The 21,769-nt window shown below is 39.9% G+C and overlaps 2 protein-coding genes across 2 annotated transcripts in view; one reads left to right on the plus strand and one right to left on the minus strand.

Annotated features, from left to right (window-relative positions):
• Positions 1–21,769, minus strand: part of traf7 (TNF receptor-associated factor 7) — a 68,277-nt gene that overhangs the window by 41,072 nt on the left and 5,436 nt on the right. The window contains exon 2 of the mRNA XM_077498900.1: positions 7,874–7,928. The gene's annotated coding sequence lies outside the window, so the exon portion shown is untranslated. The remainder of the gene's footprint in view (positions 1–7,873; positions 7,929–21,769) is intronic.
• gng13b (guanine nucleotide binding protein (G protein), gamma 13b) lies at positions 2,041–20,541 on the plus strand. Its single transcript, XM_077498937.1, has 3 exons — positions 2,041–2,446; positions 15,183–15,309; positions 15,929–20,541. Exons 2-3 carry the CDS (start codon positions 15,212–15,214, stop codon positions 16,032–16,034), a joined length of 204 nt encoding a protein of 67 aa, XP_077355063.1. The 5' UTR covers positions 2,041–2,446; positions 15,183–15,211; the 3' UTR covers positions 16,035–20,541.

Here is a 21,769-nt window from a genome sequence, read left to right on the forward strand (position 1 = left end):
CCTCAGTGCAACTTAGGCGCATGTATTTTTCACATGTCTTGGAATCAATACATCTATCCATCCATCCATTTTCTTGACTGCTTATTCCTCACAAGGGTCGCGGGGGATGCTGGAGCCTATCCCAGCTGACTTCGCGCAGTAGGCGGGGTACACTCTGAACTGGTTGCCAGCCAATCGCTGGGCACACAGAGAAACACACAGACAAACAACCATCCACACGGACAAGCACACCTAGGGACATTTCGGTGCGCCCAATTAACCTGCCATGCATGTCTTTGGAATGTGGGAGGAGACCAGAGTACCCGGAGAAGACCCACGCGGGCAGGGGGAGAACATGCAAACTCCACCCAGGAAGGCCTGAGCCTGGACTCGATCTTGCATCCTCTGTACTGGGAGGTGGACGTGCTAACCAGTCATCCACCTCAATACATCTATATGAACAAAATGTATACCAGATGAAAGATCAAAGACTTAGGTATATTTTTTGTATTCATGTCATTTTCAGGTGGCACGTTGGATGACTGGTTAGCACATCCGCCTCCCAGTACAGAGGATGCAAGATCGAGTCCAGGCTTCGGCCTTCCTGGGTGGAGTTTGCATGTTCTCCCCCTGCCCGCGTGGGTCTTCTCCGGGTACTCCGGTCTCCTCCCACATTCTAAAGACATGCATGGCAGGCTGATTGGTCGCTCTGAATTGTCCGTAGGTGTGCTTGTGAGTGTGGATGGTTGTTCGTGTCTGTTTGCTCTGCGATTGGCTGGCAACCAGTTCAGGGTGTACCCCGCCTACTGCCCGAAGCCAGCTGGGATAGGCTCCAGCACCCCCGCGAACCCTGTGAGTTGTAAGCGGTTATTAAGAAAATAGATGGATGCCGTTTTCATACAGTGCAGAGTTATAAGCCATCAAATCGAGGGAGTGAACATGTGACATGTTGCCCTACCAATGGGTAAGTTGTCACACTATATGGGGTAAGATGTCACATTGGAATTTGCAAACAAGGACAAAATTATCCTTGTTCTCCTGTTTTTGTGTTTGTTTTTACAGCCAGAGAAATGGTTTATCATTGATCTTGAAAATTTACCTTAGTCATTGAGCAAACTACAGTATAATATAAAATATTATGAAACAGACTAAAGTCCTTAGGAACTGCTTGCATATACATACTAATAATAATGCATTATATTTAGAAGCGCCTTTCTTGGCACTCAAGGACAGCATACAGTATGGTGAGAGAAGACTTTAAAAAAATGGGGTGAGGTGGGGGTGTAGAAGAGCAGAATGACATTTACCGGTAAGTTGCGTACGCAGTGTTAAACAGGTGTGTTTTGATTTGTAGATCATAGCTCTCAGCCACAAATGCCTGTTTTGCTTCCCTTAAATTGGAAATTTGAGATTAAATTGAATTTAAAAAAATAAATAAATAAAGCATTTTGGTTAATGGGTGGTTCATCATCAAACTTAAACCAGTTCTGACATGTGGGCATGCTGTAGTTCCAACAACTAGGGATTTGGAGCTTGTGGAACATACAGGTAATGTGAAAGGACTGGTATTGTTAAAGGGTTAACCCTTTGACACCTCAGGTGTTAAACAATGAAACAAAACCTAGCAAAGTACTAAACGATGGTGCAGTCCATTTTTCCATCTAAGTTATCTGGGATCCACTTCACCCGTGACACTATGGAGGATAAATGGTCTAGAAGAGAATGGAAAGACCTTTTTTATTTTTTATTTGATTTTTTTTTAACCATACCTTGCTATTTTTCTTTATCAAAAACAAAGAACTAAAGCACTATGTCTTTGCAGTGGACTATTGATACAGCTTTTGCTTTGAATCTTTTGTCCAAGGGTGTATATCAGACAATGATCAAGCTTTGAGTGGCCATATTAGGGCAGCACTATATCTAGTGTGTGGCACTACACAAGCACACATGCACTGATGTAGAGGCTGCTCAACTTGTCTCTGGATACTGACTGTCTCTTTAGCTTGCTTGCTCTCTCTCTCTCTCTCTCTCTCTCTCTCTCTCTCCATCTCTCTCCATCTCTCTGTGACAACACTCACACGCAGACGCACAAAGCATCCAGCAGAGTGGAGCGCGCTCCGCACACCAGCTGGTTAAGTTGTCCTCTTCCTGTCCTTCTCCTTCATTCTCGTGCAGCTCCAGCCTCGAAAACCCAGACTGCCGACATCCCAGCGACTCTTCCACCCCCACCCCAGGCTACCTCACACGGCTCGTGACCGCCTGTTTACGCCGGTGACTGCGGATTTATCCTTTCTCCTTGCAGGGATCTCGCCAGTGGCCATCATTATCTGACATTATACCCACTTGGACTCAATTTCACACCAGGAAATACAACCTTTTTTTTTTCTTGCTTGTCCTTCCGTGGCTTCATTTACCTGCACCGGTCCGAGTTGAGAAGAGCAACAGCCTCCGGCGGCGCATCAGTGAGGTAACTATGCGTCTGGTTCTGCTCTGTGACTAACATAAGGGGTCTTGACTGTTAATTTGTCACACAAGCAATTAGAAAAAGACCCTTCTGTGTGTCATTATGTACTTTAGATCATGAATAATACAAATGCTGTACTAAGTATTAAACAATTTAACTGTGCTCCCTTTTGTATTTTGGGAAGAATCATAGCCGTCCTTGGTTTTTCAAGCAGGGGTGAATCAAGGACAAGTGACGAGGCTGAAGATGTGTGGACACTTTTACCTCCTTAACAGTGCATGTGTATCCACCAAATGTTACATAAAACGTACATCTTTCTGCACTTCCTGCCCCTCCAACTCTTTTTAGTCCCCACCCAGCTCTTTTTCAAGAGATGATGCCTGTATTATTGTATAACGCATGGGCAGAAGTATTCGGACACACCCTTGCAGTGTTTCCCAACCTCTGTTTTTACATTACAAAAAAAGTTGCTTGCCAATAAGTCGAAGAACATTTCATTGTTCCTCCTGACACTATACATCACTGGCATAGATAGATACTGTAGATGAAGAAAGATACTACACTTATTTGTCTGATTTCTCCTGGATAATCACCAAATAAATATGGCAATAAGTGTACTTTACAAATGTGAATGTGTTACGTTGGTGGCGTGGTTGAGGACGCAGATGTGAGGAGGCAGAGGTGATGTCCAAAAAAAGTTTTTTTCTTTAATTAAACGAAAACTAAGTGGAAAACATGGTACTGGCCAACAAAGTCCAAAAACACCAAATGAGGCAAGATGTGGGGCAACTAAACGGCATGACAGAAAGAACGCAGCAGCAACATCGACAAACACACACAATGGACCAACAAGAACAGAACCAAAAACAGGGGACTAAATACTAACTAATTACACACAAAAAAGACACCCGGACAAGACACATAGCTGAGGCAGTGATTGGCTGACACAAGAGGGAGAGTTGACAAGCACCAGTAGACATGATCACATAACGACACAAAGGGAGACAAGGAAACAACAAAACAGACCACAATGGAACCAAAGGCCCAACAAAAACACACACAAAACAAACAAACAAACAAACAAACAAACAAACAAACAACAACCCTAAACCCAAAACATGACAGAATGTGAGGGTGAATATTTGTCTCTCAAGTGTGTCCAACGATCGACTGCCGAATCGATACAACAAGGGTATACACACTTTCTACATTTTTTTTTAACCTTTGTCGAGGCTTAATAAACTGTTATTAGAAAACAATAACTTCTTGCTTGCCAAATAGTGAGGCCACATTCACCTCTAAAAGGCTCCATTTTACTTATTTTCAATGGTCTTGGTGACTGCAGGAGCACAGAACTATAAATAGCCTGTGGGTGTGGCTTGAACTAGCCAAATAGTAACAGACTATTATTAATGATTTACAAAGACTTTGTGATGCCAATTACAACCCATTTCTGAGATATTTATAAACCCTGGTTACCCAATTTCTCATCAATCAGAGACTGGGCTTCAATCCCAACATTTTACATTAATAGTATGTGCGAACAGGAAACCAACTCCATATCTTATTTTCTCTTTTTTTAAACCCACTAGGGAGGGGGTAATATTAACTTGCTCACATTCCATAAAGCTTATTGATCAGCCCAAATTGACTGGATCTTTTTTCCATGCGGGCACTACCCATGGTGGTGACAAGCTGTGTCGCGGCAGCAGCAGTTGTGAATATTGTGCAGCAGTATCATTTACAGTATGTCAGTTTAACAGTAAGGAGCCTCTTCATTCTCAGTCTCCACTCTCAGCAGGTCTGAGGAGCTCTGCCTGTTCTTTTCTATTTTTAGTCTGTATTTACAACGCAGCAGCTACAGAGGCAAGATGAAGCTTTTCACTCTGTTTCTTTCTCTTTAGTCACTCTCCTCTGCCTCATTTTCCTGTTTTGCTTTAAACTTTTTCATTCACTCTCACCTGTTCCCCTCACATTCACTTAGAGCACTTAAGAGTCCCTTTCCTTTCTACCACCATTAAAGTCAGTGTGATTTGACACATGAAGTACACAAAGACGGCTGTGCACGCACACATGCATGTGTTCAGTATACGTAATAGTGTGTTGTGGCTGGGAAGATGCAGAATAGAAAGGGGGTAGAGGTTAATCCTGGGATGCTTTTAACCCAAATAACTACGCGACCTACATACCCTCAATAAAATAACCAGCCTGTATTCCCCTTGCCACACCCCTATGATATATTTACAAAGACATATAGGATTTACTGTGCTAATCTGCAATAGCTCTCAATTTAAAATATGGGCATTCAAGGAGACAGAATGAATGCATTGCTGAGTGCAGGTTTTGTTACCACGACAACTAGGGGTGGAGCTAAGGGGTGGGTTGTTTAAAACGTGAGCGCAAACTGTGATGTTTCGTCAAAGTACAGCGGAACCTCAGATCACCATCCTAAATTGAAAAATGTAATCATCTTTATTGACCGCTTTATTATTTTTATTTTAGTTGTAAACAGTTTTATTTGTATCTAGAAAATCTTTACAATATATAAACCAACAAACTTAATACTAGCAGTGGCACCTATTTTTTTCCGACCCCCTCACTTCTCACTCTGCACACCTTCACCCTTTTTATTTTATTTTTTTACTAGCCTTGCAGGCTGCGTCAAATGTTATTTTTAGTATATGACGCAGGCTGCTGATAAATGGATCCCAGTCCGCAAATGGCCCCTGAACTGTAGTTTGAACACCCTTACTGTAGATAACACAAGGTGTCTTTGAAACACTGTTTTGTCAAAATAAAATGCCTCAACTAAGTTCAACAGTTTCTTGACACCAAAATGCCACAAGCTGTTGGCAAAGCACTACTATTGTCCAAATATTTCACTTTCTTGAGAGCCATATTGAGAACTAATTTTTAGCAAATTAAATAAATAAATAAAAAGATGTAAAATGTGGATCACTACATTCACGCTGTCTGAGGGAAAGCACAAATGGTTAAAATCAATTAACCACTGTATCCACGCTGAAGACCACAATCTGCACCATATGAACTTTTTTAGTTAGTGTCTTTTGCTGCTGTACCCTACTTCACGTTTGAAGCAACAATAAGTTTCAATTTAGACACATAAACAGCAGGAGAAAGTGCTATTTCTGCATATTTCTCCACATTTCAGTAAATGTCGTGTTATGCTGTATGCAGCATCGGATATCATGAAATAGTTATTTGTGATACTCGTATCACAATATCGCGCAAGAAATTAAATATTCGTCGTGAGATTGTTATGAGACCGCTCATAGATACGTATGCTGACATTTCTGGGCAGTTATCTTTTTGAAAGATACCATTTCACATCACAGTCCATCATCTACCTACACAACTTAATCCGTCCTTCAAATGCAACATTACCGGCGCCGTGGTCATGCGCTCACATTACAGAATATATACTGTGTGTTACGCGCCGCTTGTTTCCTATAACCATTGGAATAATGTTTTTTTATTTCTTAAGTCAAGTGCGCTTCTCTCCCACATGATTGTACCTAAATGAAATGAATTAATGAGCTACCATTCAACAGGTTGCTCCTGTAATATTATTGTGATTGCAAAGGACTACATATTATTGACCCGAGCAGCAATGTTCTCCCAGGCCACCTTCCTCTATGGGGAGCCACTGCGGTGTTGTACTTGTATTTTTCTAAAGACATGTTCAAATTTGCCATTTGATCACAAAAACAAAACAAAACACGGAAGCAAAGGGTGGCGCCGTGCTCTGATTCCCCGTTGCCATGGTAACTCAATGAATCGGTGCTCCATTGATGTGGTCTTTTTAGTAAACTGGTAACTCCAGGTGAAACTACTCTGCGTTGATAAATCTACATCAAATCAGCTGTCCTGGAACCGAAAATGCAGAGTTTCCTCTTTCAGTGTATGTCAACTCGCTGTTCAGGGTTAGTCTCGGTGTTTGTTGAACCCTGGTCCCTTGACAAAATGCATTTACTTGAAGTTTATCAATAGTGAGTTGACTAAAGCTGTAATGGAACATGGTAACATTCTGATGTTTAAAATTATCTACAGCTTAATATGAAACATTGGCTTCAGTACAAAGTAATTAAGAGAAGTGTGTAATAGTTCAGTTCCGAGAAAAATATACCATACCATATCATACCATACCATACCATACCATACCATACCATACCATACATACCATACCATACCATACCATACCATACCATACCATACCATACCATACCATATCATACCATACCATACCATAACATGCCATACCATACCATACCATACCATACCATACCATACCATACCATACCATACATACCATACCATACCATACATACCATACCATACCATGCCATGCCATGCCATGCCATGCCATGCCATGCCATGCCATGCCATGCCATACCATACCATACCATACATACCATACCATACCATACCATACCATACCATGCCATGCCATGCCATACCATACCATACATACCATACCATGCCATGCCATACCATACCATACCATACCATACATACATACATACATACCATACCATACCATACCATACCATACCATACCATACCATACCATACATACCATACCATACCATACCATACATACCATACCATACCATACCATGCCATGCCATGCCATGCCATGCCATGCCATGCCATACCATACCATACCATACCATACCATACCATGCCATGCCATGCCATACCATACCATACCATACCATACCATACCAACTAACCATTTCTCACCTGACTATTGATAAAATAAATTACATCATTTGCATGCGAATATTTTGGGTTATGTTGTCATAGTTAAGTGAATGTAGAAACCTTTTTAGTTGGCTCACCGAGAAAAGAAAAATAAAGTCAATAATATAACACATTTGTTGGCCATATCACTGGTGTTGCACTTAGCAGGAACGTGTTACTTCCACTGATTTAAACAGTAGCAACTTCCGGTCTGTGCAACAACAAAGAAGATGGGGGGGGGGGGGGGGGGGAATACAGTACTTCTGTGTATAAAAGATATAACATTTTGAAAGGACTTAAAAATAGACAAGGAGCCTTCGTGAGGAGGCAACTGTGGAGGACAGCAGGAGGCGTAAAACAGTTATAATGAAGCAGTAAAAGTGTTAAGAATGTGAGAATGCTGCTAAGGGAAACTCTGTCAAACTCAAGAAACTGCACTATTTTAGTCTCATAATACACAGCGTGACAAGACAATGACATTCCCTAACATCCACAACATTACGTCAGTTTACGTCAGAGCATGTAACATAAGCACGTGCAGATATTTATCAAGCCGAGATGTAGAAGATTGCTTTTTGATAACACACCAAGCTCAAATATGCATGCACAGCAGACTACCGGTACTAATTTGCCGGGTGCTTGGGTGTGAGTCCAAATTGTGAGTACCTTCATCCAGATCGCTGAGAAGGTCACTGCTGATTCCTGAACGGTGGGTGCAGTGCTAAAAAAACACAAACACTTGTTCATATGAGATAAGATGCAGTACAATTCCAAAGTTCACATGACAGTTATTTCAAAAACAAATTATAAAAAGACACTAAAGACAACACAACACTATAGAACATGTGTTAAAAATGGATTGGATGGCTGGCAACTTTGATGGTATCATTACAATTCCCATGAACCTATGGACAATTTCCAACATTTCTGATATTGCCCCAATGCAATGCAATGCAATGCAATGCAATGCAATGCAAATACTTCATTTATATTAGCTCAGGGGCCACATGGAGGAAAATATATTACCAAGTAGGCTGGACCGGTAAAACCATGGTAATATAACTTCAAAACAATTGGTGTCTCTCATACACATATAAAGTACTTTACTATTTGCAGGCCAGTCGTAAATAGCGGGTCTCAACTGTAAATGTATTGTTAAAAAAAAATAATAAATAACACAAATTCAAATGGATTGCGGTAACACTTTGCTATGAGACCTATGACTTACAATATGTTATATCTATCTCTTTTGCATATATATTATTCCCAGAATGCATTGTAGGGTGCAGCTCATGACGTTAAACCATGTCATATGTGTTTGGGTTACCAGTAGCTAAATGTGTGTTGTTTTCAGCACGTCTATGCTTGATTTATCTTGGTCTATGTTTTTATTTTTTTGAGTTTTTTGAACACACTGCAACTTGGTTGTGTAAAATAATGACATCTAAGTAAATTGTATTGAAGCCTATTGGCTTGAAGTGTGGGGGTGTGCCTGTAAAACCTCCAACGATTCCATCTTTCTTTTACAGAAACGTGTAATTCTAAATAAATAAATTGTCGTTTGAAGTTGCGGATACAGAGACCACACTAATGAATTATTTATACAACTAAAAACTTTAACATTCAATGAATTGATGGAGTTTAACTGGCTCAAAATAATGTTTAAAGCTCATCATGAAATTTTACCAGTTAATATACAAATTAACAGAACAGATAATTTTCTCCAAAACAAAAAGAACGATGTATTTCAACTCATGGTGTCAGTTTATGGAACAATCTGGATTGTAAAACAAAATCATCTCAGTCAATCTGTATTTTTAAAAACTTGACAAAAGCTCAATAACTGGAAAAATACATATAGCCCAAGGACATGCTGCTGAATTATTTTCTAGGATTGTTATTTTGAAAGCGTCTTGACCACTCGTCAATTATTTTGTGTGGATTATTTTTTGTTGTTGTTGTTGATCAGGGGCAGATAACATAAGTTTTACTTCTTTCTGTCCCTTTTCATTTCTCTTTTTAACGGAATGAAATCAAATTGAATTGAATTGAATTGAACTGAATTCTGTGTACAAGTTGCATTGCTCATCTCAGGATTGCTTGTGAAATTACGAATTAATATGTTTTGATTTTGGCCGTCTGATTAATTATTATTATTATTTTTTTACAAGAGCATCTTGCGGGCCAGATTAAACCCCTTTGCGGCGTATTGTGTGACTATCATACAAACCAGTCAGATTGTTATAGTAGTCATATGACATTTCATCACATTTTCAAAGCAAAATAAACCTCACAAATAAAATGACAAGGCTCCAAAGTCCGATGCTTTTCAATGAGCGCAGAGCATCATTTCACTGAGTGACATCACAATTCTGACTTGTGACGTAAGCTTGGAATTGTCCATTTTTAACAAGTTAGCATTGGGTATTGTTATGGAAAGTGGACTTGAATCCATTTTTGTCACTTCTTTGAATAATGTCAGTAAATCTGATTCGCCTTTAACAAGTCAAAGTGAACTGGAGCAGTGGGAACCTTGCTTTATAAGAGCGGGAGCAGAAATTTGATTTGGGGCTTGTCACATTTTTGTTTCTAGCAATTGGTTTGGTATATGGCAGGAAACATCTTGGTCAATGGTGGAGGCTGCTACAAAAGGACATTTTGATTTAGACTGCACTCTCCTATTCACACAATAAAATGTGACTATAAATTCCTTGATCAGCAACCAAAGTTAATGGGTTCTCCCTCTGACCCTTTGCAGCCAAGTTTAATGTAAATGAGTTGAATGTTATCAATACATTAACTTTATATCTTGAGCTTGGTATATCAAAGAATGAGCTTTGGTTTAGTCTCCACAGTTTCCAAGATGCTAAGGGATAGCATCAACCACCTGAATCGGTTCCAGGTGTATTGATTGTAACAGCTCAAACACAAGTATCATTGAATCTTCTAACGAGGCATAAGCTGTACTGACGATAACCAATCCAAGTTTTTACTTGAGCTGGCTGAAGTCAGTTATTGTAATCTAACTGGCCAAAACATCCAGCTGAGGTTTCATCACACTGGGCTATAGTGCAAAGTGCAGCCTAACTGTACGCATAGGCAGGATTTTCTTTGTTTTGGAATTTTCGCGGACCCGCACAGTTAGAAACAGACAATTTGCACCGTTGAACACATGAACACTGCTGTCTTGCTCGGCAGCCAATCGGAGCAACTCAGATCATTCCTCTTAAATTTGTCATGTGAGACGCAGTCCTTGATTTGGCAGAAACAGAAATCGATTTGCAAGAGTCCATGCAAGAGATTGAAGCACGTTTATAAGGAACTGCAATCAGACCTCCATGGGTGGATGACATCAAGTCAAAAGTTAAGATGACCGATTCTCCATTTTCAAAGACTTTAGTGGCAAGTATGCAGTTCTTTTAGTGCGTCTTCCACAACATTACTCACCACCAGTGTTGCCGGTAACGCGTTACTTAGTAACGCGTTATTCAAAAAAGTTACTTTCTAAAGTAACTAATAGTCTAACGCGTTACTTTATTCTACAAAGTAGTCTGATTAAAGTTACTGTCCAGAGAATCAATGCGTTACTCCACATTTTCATGAAGACGGCAAATTATCTCACTGTTGTAACAGTCACAAACAACTACGAAGATGAGGCAGAAGTCATTGATCACCACACTGAATTCAGCCATGGTCTGGTCATGAATGGTTTGCACATTCAAAACAAAAGTGATGATACTTTTACTACTAGTTTTATTAACCAACAGGCACACAACACAACAAAAAAAGTGTGCATTATGGACCATAAAAGTGGTATAAAAATTTTTTTTTATTTCCATCCTCAACTGGTCCGTGAAGCATTATGGGATGAGGTCGTCTCCGCCCTCTCGCCAGGGGGAGTGACGTCAGACAAGTTACGTTTTCAGTAGGGGTGGAACAAAAAAAAGGTTTCGACCGAACCATCGTTCGTCAAGGGGAGCTAAACGACCGTATCGGTTGCGAGTGAGGCTTTATGGTTTTCATAACAATAGCAAGAGTTCTGCGCCGTGCTCTACTTGTTTTGTTTACATTTCAGTAGCATCACCATTCAAGCTACTTCCGTGTTTCCGTGCTCGCGACACGGCGCGCGCGCGCGCAACGAGTGACAACATACAAATGGAGACAGTTAGCAGAAGCCGGTGCCGTACATCTCGGTATTTCCCATGGCTATCGAGTCCTCTCGGTGCACTTGTATGTCCCGGGCCGGCGTTGGTACTGCGCGCGAGCCAAAAAGAATAACTCCCGTGACGATCCAATACATGGATTCAAACGACACAGGTATGTCCCACAGCCAACACACCAGCTAAGCTAAAAGCACACTGCAAGTATCTCATTTCTCAGTTTGTGGCTCCCTGTCAATGTCTACAACTAGCATGAGCAGCAGATAGGAGAACTGAGACGTGCCCGCGATTACGACAGCCCAAAAAACAAAATATAAACAGTGATTCTGTGGTCATCATCGTGTCTCAGATTAAAAAAACAAAAAAAGATGTCATACATTAACCAAAAATGAAAGTGATGACGAAAGAAAAAAAAAATGTTAAATACAAAAATTGTTGATTAAAAAGGGAAATGAACTTTTGGAAATATTTTTGCATATATTAAGTGGTTAAAATGTGTTTGATAGATTTATTGTTCCATAAGGTGGCTTCATATTTCTTTTGGCTGGACGGTAGGTTTATTTCATGTCTTAAATTTATGTTTCTGAAATACTTCACAATGTGCAAATATTCTGTTTAATTGTGTTGGTGTCTGTCTAAAGGTTAAATATTTATATTTAACATTAAATTAGCAACCTTTTGTTTTCCTGATCCTTATTTTGAAGAGAAAAAACAAACAAACTAAAAAACAATTATAACTGTCAATAACTACTAATAAATATTTAAACTGATACATGTGTACACACTGGAATAGCGGAACAAACAAACAATAGAGGAATTTAGGGGATTTTCATTTTCAACCTGGATAGATTTTTATTTTTTGTTTTATAAAAAGTATTTACGTTACAAGAAGTCAAGAGAGACTGCCTATTTTGTTTTTCATAAAAAAAAACTATTTTCATGTTAAAAATGCACTTTCAATAAAGTATTTGGAACTCCGTTTCTACTGCATTATTTTTATGTTGAGATGGTGTTATCGGCAGCTGCTGAAAGTAACTAAAAAAGTAACTTTTAATCTAATTTAGTTACTTTTAAAATCAAGTAATCAGTGACGCAATTTAGTTACTTTTAAAACCAAGTAATCAGTAAAGTAACTAAGTTACTTTTTCAAGGTAACTGTGGCAACACTGCTCACCACATCTTTAATACAAAATGTGCATTCTTCCAGGGAAAAGAAACTAAGAATGACAAAACACTACAATAAAGTTGAGACAGTTAATTAGAGGAGGAACAAAACAACAACATGGCAGATAATTAGACACTGACACAGAATACCTTCATTAGTCCACTATGAGCTAAACTAATGAGATCCAGCGCATAATATCCTACATGTTAGGAATTCAGCCATTACAAAATGAGTGTGTCTGAGAGTAAGAAAGAGTGTGTGATGTTAGGGTGAGTGCTAAAGTAGATGGATTGAGCAGACAAGCAGAGGTGAAAGTGAAGAGATGAAGGGAGGGAAAATGGGGATGAAGAGATGGCGAATTATAGAGCTACAAAGAGGCAAACATCCTCCTGTCGTCTCTGGAGGACTCTGGAGGCTGAAACTGGATCTCAGGCAGGGACTGGCCATTGCCCTCCCACTCTGTCTTTTTTTTTACTGGTTAGAGACATGTTGTATAACTCACAAAAAGACACACAAATACACACACTGCAGTCTATTCTTGTCTTTCCTGTTGAGTCACGTCATATAAGTAGTGTTCTTCATATGGAACCAACATGCTGAAATAAAAGCAAGTTAAACTGATGTTTTTTTATGTCAGAGTTTTGGCTTCATAACCAGGTGAATTGAGCGGCCCTCCAATGTTACTGGAAGAAGAGAAATCATTACTTGCATTTATCATGAATTGTTAGTGATCCTATAGAAATCTACAAGCTTTTGATCTGTATTCCCAAATGTAAGAGAGAGAGAGAGAGAGAGAGAGAGAGAGAGAGATGCTGAGTGTGGGCGATGTGATAAGAAAAGGAATCCTTCAGACAAAGGTGCAATGTAAGAAGAGGATGATACTCAAGTGATTTAATCACTGACATCACTTTTTGAAACACATGCATGAATAATTGATCGTCCTGCACACTTCATATCTAAATGAACCAGTGCTTCGGTGTGAGCTCATGTCTTTCGTAAGTCATGGGTTAATCAGTTAAGAGACCCAACAGATCACAATATACAAACGTGTATTCTGATTGTACTTACAGTAACTATGGGTAAATATTTGTTTTGGAAAAAAGGCTGGTCAAATATACTGTACAAGTTGGCACTTGCTTAGCATGTCCCCCCCCCCACCTTCAATACGGAAGAGCATTTTATTGGAATGAAATTGGCACAGATTTATTTTGACATTTTGTTTACACTGTAAATTTTTTTATAAAGTTATTGAGTTATTGTGAAAACCATTTATTTTGCATTGATCAATTTGGATTTGTACGGACGTAAACATATATCCAAATGACCCAAAATAAAGTTTTTGATTTCCTTCCAATTATTTTTTTCTTCATATCCTCCAGGTAATGTATTTAGTTTGAGTCAAATGGACTTGCGCATGCACATTGAAAACGACGGCACATCAGTACCACCTTGGCATTATACTGTATTTGTAGCCGTTTAAGGCTATGCTATATTGTTGGGCTTTGAGTGAGTGTTTTGAATTTGGTAGTTTGCGGGTCACCTGCTTTCAGAACGCAGTCTTTCATTTGATATTGTTTAATTACAGCTCAGATTGTGTAGGCCTGTTAAAGCGTGTGTTTGTCCGGGCTCATTTGCTTGTGAGACAATCTGTTTTTGTTTTTGTTGTCTGACATCTTTCGAAAGACAATCCATGGGATATTATGAATGGGATATTCTGCCTTCTCCATCATTATCTTTCTCCTCTCTCCGTCCTCACCTCATCTCAAGTCCATATGTTGCATATGGATCATGTTTTAAGATTAATAATTATATTTTGAGTATACTTTGTGGGCCAAGTCTTTTTTTTGTTTTATAAGATGGGAAATACATTTTTTTTAGTTAAATAAACTAAACCAGCTCATTGTTCTAGTGGTAGAGTGTCTGCCCTGAAACTGGGAGGTTGTGTGTTCAATCCCCGGCCAGGTCATACCAAAAGACTGTAAAAATGGGACCCATTTGCCTTTCTTGACACTCAGCATTATGGGTTGGGGTGTTAGATGACCAAATAATTCCTGAGTGCAAGCCCCTACTGATGCTCACTGCTCCCTCAGTAGATGGGTCAAATGCGAAGAATGAATTTCACCCAATTAGATGGGCATGACAATCAGCGGTACGTCAACCTTTAACGTTATAAAAATGAGAGAAATACTATTTGGTTATTAATAAATTAATGAATTGGTGTCAAAGTCAATTTGTCAGTTTGTTTGTTTGCTTGCTTGTTTAAGCAGGGGTGAACATTTTTTTTTTTTTACAGTGTAGCAGATGTTTTGGCCCATCTTCTTCTTCCTGTTAGATATCACTGACTACTCTGTATTCAGTGTTAGTCCCAGTCTACATCAGCTGTATTTTTGAGGTTGTTGTCAGTTTTACGTGTTTTTCGTTGTGTGTCTAACTTGCATTTGTAGCTGGTGAGTATATACAAGAGTGTTAAGTGGGTTTTATCCAAGTCTGTCTGAGGTTATTTATGTGCAATACATTTGACAGCCTCTATTTTCTTCCTCCTTTAGGTAGACAACAACACACAGCATCAAATCACACGTATTCCTTGGTGCACTCTGCATTTGAAGTGGTTGTCTGCCTATATTTATATTCTTGTTTTTCCTGTTTACAGATAACCACGTTGTAAATCAGACTGCAGTCATGGATGAGATGGACCTGCCCCAGATGAAGAAGGAGGTGGAGAGCCTCAAGTACCAGCTGGCTTTCAAAAGGGAGAGGTCCTCCAAAACAGTGACGGAGTGAGTTCATTAAAAGTGTGACTATAAATTTGGATATGGTTAAAACACGTGTAAAAGTATCATATCACAATAAATCACGTGGCCTTTATTAAGAGATGAGGTTTATGCCATGGTCATGCAATTATAATTGGAGTTTGATACCTTAGGCACAGCACATAATGAACATTAAATGTAAATCTCACCTCTCAAACATTCCATTATTTATAATAAAAGGTTAATTTGGAACACAGCTTGACTGATTTCTCAGGGGTAATAAGAAAGATAAAGTGGACCGGAAGCTGTTATGTCAGATGCTGCATCCAAGGTCAAGAATGAACTGGCAAGGTCAGGTTATCAGGAGTTCATGCAGCAGGATGATCAAGAGTTTTTCAAGTTTGGCACGTTCATAAGACCATTTTAATTAACCATAATGGTTGTCCTGGAACAGTTGAGGTTTGTAAAATATGTCCAACTACAGTTGGGGGAAAGCTGGTTGCAAAAAAAAAATTGACATCTGCTGTAGTTGTGTGGCATCCTTGCTTTGTTACCATAAATGGAAAGGACGGAAAGTCCATAGAAGATTTATTGTGGTAATAAAGCTGCTGTGGAATTTAGAACATGTTTCTGTCTCTCCCTGAAGTTTGGTGAAGTGGATAGAAGACGGCGTCCCGGAGGATCCCTTTCTGAACCCTGAGCTAATGAAGAACAACCCGTGGGTGGAGAAGGGAAAATGCATCCTTCTGTAGAACGCACCCAGCTTATCGTTCCCTTCCAACTTGACCCGCAATGCAGACCTACAGATGTCCCCAGACCCCAGGACTCTGCCTCACCACCTCTCACCATGAATGTATAACAGTCCCGAGCACATACACACTGACAAGGCCACCCCAACACACACTGACACACACTTTTGCCTGACTGCCACACTTTTTACTGCAAGTTCATTCTTGCCACGTAAATGCATTATCGTTACTCGAACAAGATCCATAACCTTACTAGATGTCACTATATACGACAACCTACTTATGCAGCTGCAAGGCACAATGTTTCATTCTGTTTTGTTTTTGTTTTTGCAATTAACATCTACGTATACATGCTTTAATTTTCTCGTGTTTGATGAGCTAATACACTCTATTAAGCTTTCACGCTGTTTTGAACTGCTGGCTTTTATTTTCAGAGTGATACAGTTTGAATTACACGCTGCTCATTTGTTACTAACTGAAACTAACTTTTTATACTCAAAGGTAAACAGATTCTTGAATTTGGTGGCTGACTTATGCCTTAAGTTGCATCAGTGCTGATGATGGCTAACAGAAACAAATCATTATTGTGACCCCCCTAAGTTGCTTATGAGTGTAGTGTGGAGTGTATACTCCATTCGAGACATATTGAGACATTGAATTCAGATTTTTTTCATCAACTTTTGAGCACTTCTAGTACGGTAAGCCTTCTTTATGAACATGATTGTGACTGTATGACTAACAGTATGTAATTCTACATTCATACCAAAAGTGGGGGAGACGTTTCAGGCAGCGCGATTGCATTATAGTCATTGTACTTTGCGCATTAGGAGGAGGAGTTTGGAACGGTGGGACGCGGTGCGGTGAGGCAAAAATCTGCCCTTTCGCATATTGGCCAAAGTTGAAACATTTGAACTTTTTCACGTTCCGCCTCGCGGCAGCCAATTGGCTTCGTGTACGGGCTACGTCACACACAGCGTCCTGTCTGTTGTCACAACAACATGGTGAGTAAGGAAGTAGCATACTAAGTGCTGGTAAGTGTATTTACCTGCTGCTATACTGTACCAAGGTAGCAATAGCATCCATTAGCTAAAGCTATTTAGCGCAACCACCACCTGCTAGATTGCACTAAAAAAGCGGAAGTGCTAGAACATGTAACTCAAAAAAAGGTTCCACTGGAAAAAATAATGCCCCGGTTGTATAGTCCCAGGAAAGAAGTGAAAGTAGTCAGCAGTGCTCTCTTTTGTTGACTTGCTAAAATGCTGTTCATCAAGCGACATGCCTCCTCCGCTACGGTGTGCGCAAATGCACGAATGAGCGGTATGCGTTCCAAAAAAACTACACAGTCAAAGGCTCACGAAGGAAGCGCTCCTGAACGCATCACCGGCTTTTGGTTTGAACGTAGCATCATGTGTTGTTCCATGCTAAATCAACCCATGGGATTAATCAAGCATGTTGGTATTTTAATGGAATTTGGTGTATGACACTAAGGTGTATATTCACTAAGAATGAACTGCGTCCGGTAATATTGCGAAATATTGCACCACAACTGCACCCGCAGTCTGCGCCCAGTTACCCACCTATTCACTAAGGATATTGCTCTAATCATATACCGGCGCAAACACGCCCACAAAACTGACAGCTTGGAGCAAATTTGCACCTGATTTACCACACATGGCAATGGATTTGCGCCAAGAACATGGTTGTTATAGCAACAGTTGCGAGAAAGATGACATTATCAGAAAGCGAGGTTGGACCGAGAGTAAGCGTTTAGAGCGCCATTAAGCTGTACAGAGCATAGAGGACGACAACGACGTCATTCATTCATAATGTACAAATTATTGGTGCAATGTTTTTTTAAATATATTTTCCGAGGTTGGTGTGGGCGTACGGTATGTATCTGGACGTAAAAATGATCATAAAATGCCTTCTCTCTCTCTCTCTCTCTCTCTCTCTCTCTCTCTCTCTCTCTCTCTCTCTCTCTCTCTCTGTCGTGCATGTTGTGCCGCAAATGGCATGCACTGCTGTCATAATCCCGGGATCGAGGTTGCGGCAGGTTTATACATGCTTTCCATAAACGTTATTTGCGTCACACAAACTACATATGGCTATTTGCGCTGGTGTTAGTGAATTAGATGCTGTATGCTGTATGTCTCATTTGCATTGGGTAGGGCATATTTTATATTTTAGTGTTGTGTCATCACTATGAATAAGTACACCAAGTTTCATGAAATATCTAAATCTGCATGGTTAAACCAACACACTAGATGATTTGGTATGGAACTACCTGCTGTTAACTATCTCCTAAACTGGGTTATAAGCGTGTTGCTTGTTAGTAAGGACCAAAGCCGCAACTTTCACGGGCACATTATTTGACTGTTCCAGATGAATACCTAAATTACGATTGTCGATTTAAATGATTTGTATTATGTAAGACACAATATATAGAGGAAGAATTAGCATATAACATTGTATATGTGGCCCTTAATTTCTGTTGCAACTTAAAATACATTTGCAGTAAATTTTGCTTACACACAAAAAAAGCTTTGGACAAGGAACAAAGATGTAAAAGTTTAATAAGTGTCCACTCTTTCTTTAGTTCTGTGCGTATGGTCCATAATTGAAGATAGCATGTTCAGAGTGTTGTAAAGTATTTGAGCAACCCAGAATACATACAATGCCCCCACGAGACTAAATTCACTGCCTGGAATAGTGACCAAACAACCAAAAGCCTTTTCCCATAGCAGGAATGAACAAATGTTTACCATGGCAGCAAAAGTAGACACGTTTACAGCTTTGACAGTTATCATCCCACTGTAGTTCTAACTTCATACAACTCTTAAAGCATGATTTTCCTATTTAACATTATAACGCATGTTGTTGTTCTTAGATATCATTAGTTCAGAGTGTGTGTTTATTGTCGCTCTGGGCCTCTCCGGGGGTTAAATACTCCATCCGCTCCTCCCTACCGTCCCACTGGACAACACAAACACGCAGTCAATATACAAACACTCTCTTGACAGCCATGTACACCCTTTAACTTATTCATCTATACATGCTTTTTTGGGGCTCTATTTATTTTATTTATTTATTTATGAGAACTTTATCCTCTGATGAATGCTACCACGTCCCTGTTTGATTTCCTCTGTGTCCATCTTCCTATCTCCCAGTTAAAAAGAAAACATTGAAATGCCACGATTGCATCACCTTGTCAGATCTACTACTGCCTTTGACACAATTTCCTTATAAGAATGTAAACATTTGGCATGAGGTTTTCACATTTCCATTGACCTCAACACTGACCCCAGTGTGGGTGTGTGTGCGCATGTGTGTTGAATTGTGGGCTATGTGTGCGTAGACATTAGACATGGTTGATTTAAACAGCTAGGCTGAACAGATCGACAGGACAAAAACACCCCCACCCCCACGCACGCACACGCAGCTTGGTGTGATGAAGGAGAAGGACAAGGACGACATTAGATCCTCACATCATCTCAGTACTGTAATGGCTCTCATTATAATCGCTTTCTCTCCATGAGCAGATCCCCAAAGGCTGTTCTGTAATTGGGTGACTTTTGTACAAAGAATTAATTGCAAATATTTAATTGAAAGTGGTCCATGATGTGCTAATTAATTAGTTTTGCCAACTAATCAAGCACTTACTGTATTATAAAAGAAAAAATAATAACAACCTCATGCTTCTTGTAGAACATGGGCAAGCAGAACACCTTACCAAAAAAAAAAGATACTGGTCATAGTTATTAAATTGTGCAACTAAAATAAAGGCATATGAGGAAAAATCTGTACTTAGTATCTACTTGTTAAATTGTATGGCTACAATAAAGGCAAATGACAACGAAAATCCTAAACCTCCGAACTTGGTTTACTGAGTTGCAATCACAGAAGAGAATAGACGAAGAAGAATTCAATTTGTGTTTAATTTAATGTATTTGTTAGTTTAGTTGCTGAAAATTGTCTAGCTCTACGATTTGATGTAACATGTGACTCCGCCCCCCTCAGTGCATGAAGAGGGACTCAAAGTGGCTTCCGCTGTACAAAACCTCTGAGCTTCATGTGTAGCTTTTCCAGGGAGCCAAGTGCCCTCTGTTCCAATTTTGAAATTTGATGTTTGGTCTTTTATCCAACATTTGAATTGAACAAACTTGTATGCCACCACTGGAAGGCAGCAAAAGCTGTTTGCTGGAGATGCACAGGAATTAACCTGCCCCTTGTTTTAAGTTTCTTCTGTATGACTACTGTAACTTTTTTTTTTTTTGGTTTGTTTCTGTTCATATATTCAGAACGTCTGTGTGTGTTTGCTAATTTAATGACAATGTCAGCATAAACTTTTGTCTAACTAGCTAGCCACATATTCCTTGTGAGACAGATCCGATTATGCATCAGATTAAGCCCAAGTGTAAAGATGACAAGCAATAAATTCAAGAGAATTTTTTATTGAATTTTTTTGCAAAAACATTTATCTTATTAAATAAAGTAGAAGATTTTGAGAGAGGTTTGTTGTTTTTTGTGTGCTTTATTTTCACTGCCTGGTTTCGTGAAATTGAATTTAGGTAGGTTGAGCTAAGGGGAGAAGGCAACATTCTCATACTACATCAGGAAAGTAGAAACAAGTTGTTACGGCGCCACAATGACTTAATATCGCTTAAAGAAAAAAAGTCATGAAAGTGAATGCACAAGGATATAACAAAATTTATCTGCGTGGTATAAAAATGTATATGAAGTGTGAGAATTAATTCATGAGAGTGAATTTAAGTGAATTAGTTTGCTAATTATTCAAATGTTGAAGCCATAAGGCAAAATGGAGGGTGTAACAGCAGCAATCAGCCGAGGCGCTGTTGATTCTATCTTCCATCCATTTTTTTCGACCGCTTATTCCTCACGAGGGTCACGGGGGGCGCTGGAGCCTATCCCAGCTGGCTTTGGGCAGTAGACGGGGCACACCCTGGACTGGTTGCCTGCCAATCGCAGGCCACACAGAGACGAACAACCATCCAGACTCACAAGCACACTTGGGGATAATTCAGAGCGCCCAATTAACCTGCCATGCATGTCTTTGGTATGTGGGAGGAGACCGGAGTACCCGGAGAAGACCCAGCAGGCACGGGGAGAACATGCAAACTCCACCCAGGAAGGCCAGAGCCTGGACTCCAACCCGAATCCTCAGAACTGGGAGGCGGACGTGCTAACCACTCCTCCACCGTGCCGCCCTTGATTCTGTTTTATTATTTAAAACATAAACAAAAAACAAACAACAATACCTTTTTGGAACGTTCCACAACAGGTTGATTGGAAACAGGTGCGTGTCATGAGTTGGATTGACAGTTGAGCTGATGGTACAGCAGACTCTAGTTCAGATCACTTTGCTTTTTATGGGTCAGATGCCCTCAATCCCCTTTTTTGCCTCTTTGCTGCTCGACGCCTACTAATGCTCTCAATCCCTGCTCACCCTCATGCTGCTAAATCCACACCCCCTTTGTCCCTTTCCCCCTGAAATCCTCCAACCGCCTCCACACACACTGGCCGTCTCCTCACTGTCTGCCCTCAGATGGGTCTAATGCGCTGGTTAATGGCCCTCTAATTCCCAATTTACTCTCAGATTACACTCTTGCACTCACAAACACACATACCAGAGCATCTGTTCATGCATGTGCACATTTAAAAACACATTAGTCACCCAGAAGTATGTGCACATTTATATACAAACACGCACAGCACACACA

Source organism: Festucalex cinctus, chromosome 1 (genome assembly GCF_051991245.1).
Source record: "Festucalex cinctus isolate MCC-2025b chromosome 1, RoL_Fcin_1.0, whole genome shotgun sequence".
Taxonomy (NCBI): Eukaryota; Metazoa; Chordata; class Actinopteri; order Syngnathiformes; family Syngnathidae; genus Festucalex; species Festucalex cinctus.